General features: G+C 43.6%; 1 protein-coding gene across 1 annotated transcript in view; it reads right to left on the bottom strand.

Annotated features, from left to right (window-relative positions):
* Positions 1-728: 728 nt before the first annotated feature.
* Positions 729-12,765, bottom strand: part of ralgps2 (Ral GEF with PH domain and SH3 binding motif 2) — a 160,919-nt gene continuing 148,882 nt past the window's right edge. The window contains 8 exon segments of the mRNA XM_070447612.1: positions 729-5,147; positions 5,225-5,316; positions 5,814-5,919; positions 7,622-7,714; positions 8,827-8,932; positions 9,978-10,035; positions 10,038-10,054; positions 10,504-10,558. Of these exon segments, the coding sequence (XP_070303713.1) occupies positions 5,118-5,147; positions 5,225-5,316; positions 5,814-5,919; positions 7,622-7,714; positions 8,827-8,932; positions 9,978-10,035; positions 10,038-10,054; positions 10,504-10,558 (557 nt within the window). The 3' untranslated portion in view covers positions 729-5,117.

Here is a 12,765-nt window from a genome sequence, read left to right as displayed (position 1 = left end):
ATTCTTGTTACTTACAACCTCATGCTAATCGCATTAGCCTACGTTAGCTCAACAGTCCCGTGGAAGGGACACCGATCCCGAAGTAGTTTTAACAGAGTACACAGTGCCAGAACACCCAAAATGAAGAAAATCCTTGACTATGCCAACTCCGTGAGCATGGCCTTGCTATTGAGAGGCCGCCATAGGCAGACCTGGCTCTCAAGAGAAGACCGGCTATGTGCCCACTGCCCACAAAATGAGGTGGAAACTGAGCTGCACTTCCTAACCGCCTGCCAAATGGATGACCACATTAGACATATTTCCCACAGACCCACAAAGAATTTGAAAACAAATCAAACATTGATAAACTCCCATATCTGTTAGGCAAAATACCAGTGTGCAATCACAGCAGCAAGATTTGTGGCCTGCTGCCATGAGAAAAGGGCAAGCAGTGGAGCACAAACATTGTAAATACAACCTATTTTTATCTGTTTATTTTCCCTTTCATACTTCAACTACTTTCACATTGTTACAACACTTTACATAGCCAATAATATATCATATGAAATGGCTATTCTTTTAAAACTTTTGTGCGTGTAATGTTTACTTAAGTTTCTCTTGTTTATTTCCCTTTTGTTTATTGTCTATTCCATTTGCTTTGGCAATGTAAACATGCTTCCCATGCCAATAAAGCCATTTGAATTGAGAGAGAAATTGAGATCAAGTCAATTGAAAAACTATAACACTAGTTCAACAATTCAAGTAGGTTTATTTCAGTAGGAAAGATTGTAGGTCAATCAGGACCTAAAGTGTATTAACACCAGCTTACACACACACACACACACACACACACACACACGAGTTTTTTTTCTAACCACAAGCACTGTCCAGGACATTTAACAGTTCATGTGGTAGGTCAAAATTCCTGGCCCTACACACACATTCATACACCAAATTTAGCTGAAAGCTGAAACCATGTTAAAATAAATAAAAGTGAACCAAAAGGGCAGAGTATAAAAAGGGCAGAGTGTTTATTGGTTGTCTGGATGAGACTCAGGTCACATCACTCAGTTCAGAGGTCATAGTGCAAACCTGGGCCACATGACATGGGTGGGTCCTCACCAGGGTCAGGGTACAGGTGGTAGAGGGATGGCACATGGACACACCCCACAGTTCATGGGGCATGGACAGAGCTAAGTGACGTCTTCAACACATCATAAACATCACTCTCCAACTGAGCTATATGGAGTATAGTAGGTAGATGTCGCCCTAGACAATGATCCAAGATCAGTTATACATTTTCCCTATGGTTAAAATTAGGATTTGGAGGGAATATGCTGAACTACGGCTACGGGCAACTTCTCCATTCCTACAGCGCACACACAACACCACGGCACCCCCCTGCTGTGTAAACCAGTCACCTCAGCTGAACTGTAAAGGAAAATAAAAATGAGAGCTGCAGACAAATCCAAAAAGCAACTTCACTCAGACAGTACACACGGTTTTGCATTTGTACATAGACACAGAAACCTTGTAAACTTTGGTTACAATGTGGAAACCTCACAAACCTTTTTGACATTCAGAAAGTTCTCAGAAACAGAAGGCCCACCCTAACAGATTGTAAAAGCTCAAGGGCACTCCTAACCCTTTACCTATAATAGTAAGTTAGTTATGACACTGGTATACATGCAAACATCACTCATGCCCTGTTTGACACTACACTAACATGGGAGAATACCTTTCTTGCATTTCATCTCTCACCCTTTTCATCTTGCATTGAAGCCCTCTATGCCCAGAGGAGGAAGAGAAGGTGAAGGGGAGTAGTGATGTGAGAGGAAACAAGAGATGGGAGTGGAAAAGAGGACAACAGAGGGGAAACAGACTGCTTTCGCCTCTGCCTGTATTCTGTGGGCAGCTTCTGTCCGATTGCGTCGCTGTTCAGCTCCTGTTGCATCAGAGTTCACTACACCCCACCATCTGTACTAGATTCATTCAACTCTCTGTTCATACTCACTCCACATAGAATATGCCATACAACTTCCCACAGAGCTCTACCCACTGCTCAACAGTGAGGAAATGACAGCCTAGAGGCTCTGCCTATCTAATCCTAATAAGGTAAAAAAAAAAAGGAGGTTTTACACACTCATACTATTACTTTCCTCTCTCATCCCTTTGTACCACTGACACTACCTCTCTCATTCCTCTTTCTTTCTCTGGCTTCCTCATCCACTCGTTTGTGTATGACAGAGCCCTGCTGGAGCGTAGCTGTTAATGGAGCTGATGCTGTAGATGTGTGTGTGGGGTCATGTTGGGATAACTACCAGGAGCTGAGGAGTTGACCATCTGAAATGAGCCTCTGTAGGTCATTGAAATGGAGTATGTAGAAGTTGCCCTTAGCCTCAGATCTAGGATCAGATTACACCAAGCCCAATCCTAACCTTAACCATTAGGGGGTGAATAAAAGTCTGACCCTATATATCAGTGGTTAGGGATAAGTTCTACCTATCTACTCCCATTAGCTCAGCCTCTAGAGGACCTAATAGACAACGGCTGCCGCACTAGGCCCATGGGAGATGGAGTCTCTTGCTGCTAGAGTACAGTGTCAGTTTGAGGTGTGAGGAATGTTATGCGAACTTGCTGGACCTCCGATTGTGTGTAGACAATAGACATACTAACTAAAAGAGACATAAACATAGCTATAGGAACAGATGGGAGATGTAAATCATTGTTACAAGTCAGGACCTAACCTGACTGTCAAGTTGAGACAGACAGAGACAGGAGAGAATTAAGCAATACGGCCCGAGGGGGTGTGGTATATGGCCAATATACCATGGCTAAGGGCTGTTCTTATGCAAGACGCAACACGGAGTGCCTGGATACAGCCCTTAGCTGTGTTATATTGGCCATATACCACAAACCCCCAAGGTGCCTTATTGCTATTATAAACTGGTTACCAACGTAATTAGAACAGTACGAATACATGTTTTGTTATACCCATGGTACAGTATACAGTCTGATATACCACGGCTTTAGCCAAATAAGCATTCATCGCTCGAACCACCCAGTTTATAATGTAGGATAAATCACTATTAAAGCGTTAAGTCCTTTCTGAGATGACTAGTATCAGAATATATGTTACTACACCATCCTTCCTCCATTCCCCAAAAACATATTCATTTAATTTGTTCTAATTGTAACACTTGCTCCCAAATCTGAATTAAAATGTGCTTGGTACATTGGCACACCCCTGTGAAGATGCCAGGAGTATGGACCAAGGGGAAAGGTCTAGAGGCTGCCAGGGAACTCTGCCTTAGAGTGTAGTAGGTCTGTACCGTACTCCTATGTGAGAAACTCACAGGTGGGAAAACAAAAAAACTACAACAATAAAATAAAAAACAAATAAAAAAAAGGTACACAATTGTCAGAAATAGTTAAGAAACCAAAAATGAAATGTAACAGAAATGTAACAGAATTAAAACAAGCTAGACATTTGCATGTCATCTACAGGGTAATACTGCTAATACATCCAACACACCAAGGAAACTAAAACACTAATTAACATCGTTAAAATGAATTCTGAATGCTCCAGATAGCTTAATGTGTGTGTCTGCAGCAGTGTGTGTGTATAAAACACACACTCAAGAGTTGTGAAGCAGGTTAGCTCAGGACCTGAATCTCCCACTCATGTTAAAGCAACAACAAAACAACAAGTTGAGATAAAATCATTTGTCTGGTGTTGAAGGGATACTTGGGGATTTTGGTGATGAAGCCCTTTATCCACTTCCCCAGAGTCCGATGAACTCATGGATACCATTTGTATGTCTCTGTGTCCAGTATGAAGGAAGTCAGAGGTAGTTTTGTGAGACAATGCTAACTAGTGTTAGCACAATGACTGGAAGTCTATGGGTATCTGTTAGCATGCTAGTAGATACCAATAGACTTCCAGCCATTGTGCTAACACTAGTTAGCATTGGTTTGCGACACAACCTCAAACTTCCTTCATACTGGACACAGAGACATACAAATGGTATCCATGAGTTCATCGGACTCTGGGGAAGTGGATAAAGGGCTTCATCACCAAAATCCCCAAGTATCCCTTCAACACTCCCCCATCTTTCACCCTGCTCTATCGTTCACCTTTTCACAGCTTTCAAGTCTTTAGTGTTAATGTGTGTGTGTGTTCTTGGGAATCTAGAGCCTTAACAAGTGGACAGAGCACAGACAGCTGTCCAGAGAATAACCCAAAAGCCTATTTCTAAAAGAGATATAAGTGGGTCCATAACAGTGGAATAGAGGAAAGCTTAGACACTGGGTATGGGTGATGTGACCTAGCATACGTGCTCACATACATAGGCCCGAGAAGGGGAGGCTCTGGAATATAAAACAGTTGAAGACATTCAGGACGTGTGTGTGGGAGTAGATTCTGCTGGAATAGATTGAGAATCAGAGCCCTTCATATTCACAATGCTGCAATCACACGCTCACTCCCCCTTGTCCGAGTGTGTGTGCTTGTGTGTACATTTGTGCATATGTGAATGAGCGAAAAGTGTGTCAGTTTTGTGAGCCCAACTAATGTCAAGTGTGTGAAGACACCATTGGGGTCTTGTGTGTGTGAGTCAAAGTGTGATAAAGAAAAGTGTTTAAAATCCCAGTCCAGTGTTGTTTGTGTGTGTGTTGTTGTGTGTGAGAGTCCTGCCCTACAAAGTGCAGACTGTCTTCCACCAGACCTCGGTGTGTCAAGAAGAGGGGGAGTGATGAAAAACAAGGATAAAGGATAAATAATGTCCATCCATCCCAAGAAAGAGGAGAGGAGACATCCAATAGTTCCACGAGGTTGATAGTCCACTGGAAAAAACTACGGAGACAACGAGAAAGGAGAAGTGGTGTAGTTCCCCATTCAGTAATCTACGCAGCCAAATTAACCACTGCTTCAACACACTCATACACACTTGCACGCACACGGCTCCTTAAGTTAAGGCAGTGGTGGCGGGGGGGCTGCCGTGGGGCTGGGGTCAGGGTGTATAGGTCAGGGGTCATGGCAGTGAAAGCTCCTGCTGCTAAGTCACTAACCCTCCTTCTCATCTCCTCCCCTATTCCTTTCTTTTATCTCTCTATCCTTCTGTCCTCTTCAGCAGCACTCATTCAAAGGACATCAAATTGGCTGGCACCTGGAGAGAGAGAAAAGTGTGAGGGCTGGTTGGTGTGGGTATATGTGTGGGTGAGTGTGTGTATGTGTGTCTGTTACCTGTTGTCTGTTGCTCTGGCAGGCAGCACTGAGGTGTTTGAACCACAGCAGGGCGTTCATTTTGTTCCCTGCCTGGTACTTATAGGTGTTACCTAGGAAACACAGAGACACACGGTCACAAGATGTCACTGTAGCAAAGAACTGGGATTCAGTCTCCCATCCCCATCTGTGTACAGCAGGAGCCGTGAAGCTGCCGCAATACAGAACATATGAGAACAGAGACTTAGACTGTGTATGTATATATGTGTGTGTATATATGTGTGTGTGTAGGGAGAAAAAGACAGACGGTCAAATATGACAGGCATGCAGTACACATAGCAGACAGGGATACTGCTGGGTCAGACAGACAGGAACCTGTGTGTGTTTGTGTGTGTCGGTACACACGTGTATAAGTGTGTATGCATGTGATCACATTTGCATACAATATGGGTGTATAGTGCATGTGAGAGAGAGTATGTATGGGGTGTGTTGAGGATTTACACTAAGGACATCCAGACCATCTGAGGAAAGGAGATAAGTAGTTTGGCAGAACAATCCTGTCTGTATGTGATTGGCTGATTAACTGTCAATCAAAGTCAGTCAGTCTCACCATGTTCAGAGTCTGTGAGCAGGAAGATGTCAGGATGTTCAGGGTCGTCTGCCATGATGGCCATTAACCCCACGACACACACACTCTTACTGCTAGATGACTTGAACTGAAGAGAAGATAGGGAGAAAAGTAGAGAAGAGGAGAGAGGGAGAAGGAGAGAGGAAGAGAGAAGAGAAGGGAGAGGGAGGATAAGAGAGGGAAAAGAAGAGAAGGTAGAAGGAGAAGAAGAGAAAAGGAGAGAAGAGAGAAGAGGAGAGAGGGAGAAGAGAAAAGGAGAGAGGAAGAGAGAAGAGAGGGAGAAGAAGAGAGAAGAGAGGGAGAAGAAGAGAGAAGAGAGGGAGAAGAAAAGAGAAGAGGAAGTGAAGGGAGAGGGAAAAGAAGAGGAGATAGGGAGAAGGAGAGAGGGAGGAGAGAAGAGGGAGGAGAGAAGAGAAGAGAAGAAGAGAAGAGAAGGGAGAGGGAGGAGAAGGGAGAGGGAATAAGAAGAGAAGAAGAGAGAAGGGAGGGGGAAGAGGAAGAAGAAGGGAGAGGGAAAAGAAGAGAAGATAGGGAGAAGGAGAGAAGAGAAGGAGGAGAAGAGAGGGAGGAAAGAGAAGGGAGAGGGAGAAGAAAGATAGGGAGAATAAAAGAAGAGAAGGGGAGGGAGGAGAAGAGAAGGGAGGGGGAGGAGAAGAGAAGGGAGAGGGAAGGAGAAGAGAAGGGAGAGGAAGAGAAGAAAAGGGAGAGGGAGAGAAGAAAAGGGAGAGGGAGGAGAAGAGAAGGGAGGGAGGAGAAGAGAAGGGAGAGGAGGAGTAGAGGAAGGGAGGAGAGAAGAGAAGGGAGAGGAAGAGAAGAGAAGAGAGGAGGAGAGAAGAGGAGAAGAAGAGAAGGAGAAGAGAAAGGATAGGAGAAGAGGAGAGAGAAGGAGAGGGAGGAGAAGAGAAGGGAGGGAGGAGAGAGAAGGGAGAGGAAGAGAAGAAAAGGGAGAGGGAGAGGAAGAGAAGGGAGAGGGAAGAGAAGAGAAGGGAGGGAGGAGAAGAGAAGGGAGAGGGAAGAGAAGAGAAGGGAGAGGGAGGAGAAGATAAGGGAGAGGGAGGAGAAGAGAAGAGGAGGGAGATGGAGAAGAAGAGAAAAGAGAAGAACAGAAGAGGAGAGAAGGGAGAGGGAGAAGAAAAGAGAGGGAGAAGAAAAGAAGAGGAGAGAGCATTCTGATATTATTGCTGATTCTTATAGTCCTATACGAGTATACTGTACTTATATAAGTACTATTTCTGAAACCTAACAAACTACAGATTTTTTTTTTTTTTGTGAGAGTTTGAAAACAGTTGTCTCTGCAGACTGCACTCAGTTTGTAGGGAAGATGGCGCTGTATGTGTGTGTTTCCCTGCCACAAGGTTCCCATTACCCTGCGAGTGACACAGAGGACTAGGATTATATCCTTGGTTTCATTATCCAATGAGTGCTACCAGATGCTGCTCCACTCTTAAAATCCCTCCATCCCCTCCCACTGCGCTAGCCCCTAGGCCCATGACAACATCCCTTCATCAGGCGCTCCACTAGTTTTTCATTCCTCTCGCTCTCTCCTTCCTCTGAGCTCCTGTGCAGTTTCAAATCTGCTGTGTGAGTACCGTTACCCTGTCAAACTGATACTGGCCACACACACACTTTCTTGCTCCCTCCCTCTTTCCCTTTGCTTCATTTGCTTGCTGGATTTATCACACTGGAACAATGAGGCAGCAACAGCCAGGTCTGGAGACCCAGAGTGTGTGGAAGGGGATGGTATGAGGGAGGGAGGGAGGTGTAGAGTGGGAGGGCTGAGAGAGACTTACATGCTTTCTCTCTGTGGCCTTTAGGGACTTGGCAGGGTAGAAGTAGAGCTGAGTTCCACACAGAGCCACCCAGAACTTGGTCCACGACGCTACCTATACACACAGGGGTCAGAGGTCAGGGTTTATAGGTCATATGCAGTAGTCACTTACACCAGTCTATCAATGCAATACAACTTTAAAGATACACCTAATACATAAAACTAGTTTCAGGGCAACATACAGTACACATAAATCAATAGGATATGCTTATAACAGTAGTCCATTATTGAAGACCGAGTTTAGGCTACTACATAGACCAGTACAGACGCAAATATACATTTATGTTATCGTGGAAATCTGTGAGTTATGTTGGCTACAGATATAATTCTGTTGCCGCTTGTTTGCTTCAGCAGAGAGACATGGACAAAGAAGTAAATATGGAGCAAGTGAGATGTAGAGCAAGACAGAGACGGAGGGACGGAGAGAGAGAGAGTATGAGGTTTTTCCAGGCCTGGTTGGTTGGAGAATAAAATATCTGCTCTAAACGAGACCTGCTGAGAGGAAATACAGGCTCACAGAGTAATAAAAGACTAATGGAGTGTGGCTTTGACTGTGCGTGTGTCACGTGCATATTCAAAAGAAAGAGAAAATCATACAGAGAGACCGAGAAGTTGTTATATCAAAGAAAACAGGTCTTATGTCACCTACTGTAAACCTTATGCCACCCTTACGTAACCTTATATCAGCTCTGCCAGCCTCAGGCATATAACCATGTCCAGGTGAGTTTCCATCCCAGAGCGACAGCAGAGAGAAGCTCATTAAATACAAATAACAGTCAGGATGACAGCAATAGATGAGACAGCTGAGATACAGCAGGGAGAGAGGGAAGAGAAAGAGCACAGAGAACAGGGGTAGCACAGTGAAAGGGCAGAGAAACAGAAGAGAGGGAGAGAGAGGGAGAAAGAAAGAGAAAAGGGAGCTGGTGGTTTGAATGTATTTATGAGTCTCTGAGGTATACTATTTTGTTAAGTCTTGAGAGTGTTTCTACAGCACTGCTGGGCTCTCACCATCAACACACAGCTACAGGGACAACCCTGACAAAACAGATGGCTGGCTGTGTGGGTGTGTGTGTGTATGTCCTTCTCTGTCTGTACAGTACACGTTTTGGTGTTCCTTCTGTCTGTACGTACAATATGTTCTGTGTGTGTGGTGATGTATGTTCTCACCGTGGGTTTCTTGCCCTCCTTGAGGACAGTCTTGCGTCGTAGGACTCCCTGTACGGTGACGGCTCCAGGGTACAGGTGCACCGCTAACTCCTCAGACTCTGCCGAGCTACAGCAGAACACAGCATGGTTACAACACACACATACTCATACAGAAACACACACAAACAGACGCACACACCATGACAAGGACATAAACAGACATGCACTCACAGGAATAGGAAAAGCACTTTGTCTGAAGTATGGCCAGTCGGAATCTGCAGGGAAGTTCCCTCATTAATCAATATCTGAACTGACCTATCTGCATATTCAATCAACTGTGTAGCAGCAGTATTTGGTTTGCTTTGAATCAATTCCACAGATGCATTTTCCTTTCAATAGATTCCTGGGAGGTTCCAGTGCAGAGTCTGTCTGGCTGTGATCACAGAGAGTAAGAAGAGGGCAGCCAGTGGGAGCAAGAAGGAAACCAGTGAAGCATTAGAGAGAAGAGAACACAATCCATCATAACTGTATGGAGCTAGAATAGAAGTCTATAGCAGGTCCTCCCTGACTGACACAGAGCAGAGCTCCCAGCAGTATGACACTGGAAACTTACTAGAACATTCTGAATCTGTCACCTCTTACAAAACCTGCAGGGTCCACATTGCATAATGATTAATTGACGATCCCATATCAATGTTTGAACAGTAAACAAGTCATTAAAATATGTGTGAGATATGCCATACAGGGAGAGCAAGAGTGTTGCTAAAATGGTCTGGTTTAACAGAGAATCACCCACAGAGGCCCACCACCTGATTATACCACAAACACACGTTATGATCTTCTATCCTCGTGGGAACCTAAAATTAATTTCCAATCAAAATCTTATTTTCCCTAACCCCTAACCCTAAAATAGCGTTTGTCCTCATGGGGACGTGGGAAATGTCCCCACAAGGGAGAATTTCCCTTGTTTTACTATACATATAAGAGAAATAGAAGAACCAATCCCCCCCCCCCCCCCCCCCACACACACACACACAAGCACACTGGCCCCAGGCAGAGATAGGAGCTGTGGGATATGGGGCAGCAGATGGCAGGGTGGAGAGGTGGTTGAGAGGGGTGTAGAGGAGGAGTAGGGGCACAGAGGAGGAGTAGGGGCGCAATGTGTGTGTGACCTGCTGGGCCTCAGGCCTCCTCTGTAGGGGATTCTGGCCACGCGGGTCACAGGCCCAGAGAGTGATAGAACCGAGTCCTGTTCAGGGTGGGACAGGCACAGGGTGGGGGCACGGAACACTGTTAAGGTCAGGTTCTCTCAGCGTGGCTCATTGTAAAGGTTCAGATTAGTGTTACGGTTGTAAAGGTTAAGGTTGTTGTCGTTTTGGCAAAGTGTGAGGGTTGGGTTCAGGACGGTTGTTCAGGTTCTTTCAGGACGGTTGTTTTTGGTACAGATCAACGGACGGTGGGACATAAGGGCTTCTGTGACCTGTTACTGTGTTTGAACCTCAATACGTCAAGACTGTGTTCGCCCACTGAGCTGAAGCCTAGGCATTACCAAAACACCTCTGTCACACTAGCATGAGCCGGTGAGAGAGACTAGGAGAGGAGAGCAGCTCAGAAGGCAGCAAGTGCTGCTTGCCTGTAGGCTAAGCTTTGGTCAAAGACCTTCACACATCGTGTGTGTGTGTCTGTACAGATTGTTACCTCTCAAAGGCTGGCCAGGACATCTCTTCGCTGAGTTCTGAACCTTCACTGCTCCCTGCAGACAGACAGAGACGTTTACTGTCAAAGTCAACAGACAGGAATGATGTTAAAGGTAATTATGATGCAACTATGGTGGTTATATGATATGAATTACAATATCATCCTGAATATTAAGGCTATACTCATTACAACACATAGACACTCAACCATGCAAATTGGCTGGGTTATTATTTATTTGGACATCACACATTATAGTCTTACTCTTATCCAGACATCACACACTCACTAAATCACATCCAATATCATACACAACTTACTCAGATTTACTACACACATATCTTGACTAAATTTTCTAACATCTGTGGCATTGGCTCACAGGCAAACAGGCAAGGGAATAAAACAAATATTGCTAGAACCTGTTTCTTGAATTGTAAATATCAGACATTTGAAATCTCTAATTTTGACCGTCATAATACCTCATGACAGTAACGTTACAAGAGCTAAGTATGGCCGATTTAGACTGAGAATATTAAAGGTGATGATAGTTTGAGTGATTTCCTTTACGGTCCATTGAGGTACTTAACACTGTTATAGTCTCCCATCATAATGATTTGATCGTTTGGTGCCTGTAAATTCAATAAATTGGTATAACATTTTTGTTAATTAATATCGTCACACCTTTCGAGTTCCTTTGTCCATGACAGAAAATTATTTCACCACCCCCATTCCTTTTTCCAAACAATTTAATCTAAGGATGTAGAGTGAGTTTCCTGTAAACATTATATGTTATATTCCTTTTCTTTTAGCCACATAAAGACTGATCATCTTTTTTATAATCTGCTAAACTGGTACAATTATAACTGGCTATGCTTATTCCCTCCTTACCATAACTAGATGCAAACTTCAGGACAGGAGTCCCGTCAACGGGACAGTTGTAAATCATGCAGCGCGTAATGTCAAAATCGCAGATTTTAGAGAAACAACAAATGTCGGTACATATACGTGTCTGATATCAGCTGAAAGCTTAAATTCTTGTTAATATAACTGCACTGTCCAATTTACAGTAGCTATTACTGCGAAAAAATGCCATGCTATTGTTTGAGGAGAGCTCCTAACAACAAAACAGTTTTTTCACCGCGATAGGTTTGATAAATTCACCTCTGGAGGTGAAATGTGTACTTACATTCTGAAATTTTGCTCTGATTTATCATCCAAAGGGTGCCAGAGATATGAAGTGTCGTTTTGTTAGATAAAATCCTTTTTCATATCCTAAAAAGGTCCATATAGCATGCACGATCAATTTTGTATTTCCACTCGTTCAGTTTGCAAAGAAAGGGATCTGAAAATCTCACCCTAAACGTTGTTTCAACGAGTCAAACCACGTTCGTATCTATTCCTCAGAGATCCTAGAAGGTAACAAGACTTCAATATTTTATTAGGGGTGTAGTATATCCTACAGGCCACCATATTTGGTCAGAGAGCGACGCCTTCGTGGCACGTCGATCACTTGAACGACTGTATTGTCAAATAAGCACCAATCAGGGTCAAACAAAGCTAGCTAGATGGCCAATGAGCTGGGCTTTACGGGAGTATCCCGAAACCATGTATATGTCGTAAAATGTAGCTACTAACCTTGTACGACAGCATGCCTTTTCATTTTGGACATAAATAAGAATATTCAGAGTTATGAAGTTATGAAAACTGGTTGTTTTGCAAATGTTGAACTTATAATATGAGTACTAATACTTGTATACAGATTTGACGATATTCTTGCAGAAAAATGGAATATGAATGCGAATGTCTCCTTCACGATTTGCCCAAATGTACCTGGGGACTTCACACTAAAAGTCTTGAGTCATACTTCAAGTTATCCATCTGAAACTTTGCACATAAGCTGTTGCCATCTTGTGGACACTATCGGTATTACAACCAGAGTGATGGCTATAACTGTGACCTTTCCCTTGCATTTCAAAGATGGTGGTAAAAAACACTGTTTGTTTTTTTCTTTGTATTTTCTTCTACCAGATCTATTGTGTTATATTCTCCTACATACATTTCCACAAACTTCAAAGTGTGTCCTTTCAAATGATACCAAGAATATGCATATCCTTGCTTCAGGGCCTGAGCTATAGGCAGTTAGATTTGGGTATGTCATTTAGGCAAAAATTGAAAAAAAGGGGCTATCCCTAAGGAAATCAGAAATATTATGAACACAGAGTGGATATTTGGAGACTAAAAAAAACTAAAAACTTGAGAGATATA

Source organism: Salvelinus sp. IW2-2015, linkage group LG16 (genome assembly GCF_002910315.2).
Source record: "Salvelinus sp. IW2-2015 linkage group LG16, ASM291031v2, whole genome shotgun sequence".
NCBI classification, from domain to species: domain Eukaryota; kingdom Metazoa; phylum Chordata; class Actinopteri; order Salmoniformes; family Salmonidae; genus Salvelinus; species Salvelinus sp. IW2-2015.
This window is presented reverse-complemented; position numbering and strand designations above follow the sequence as displayed.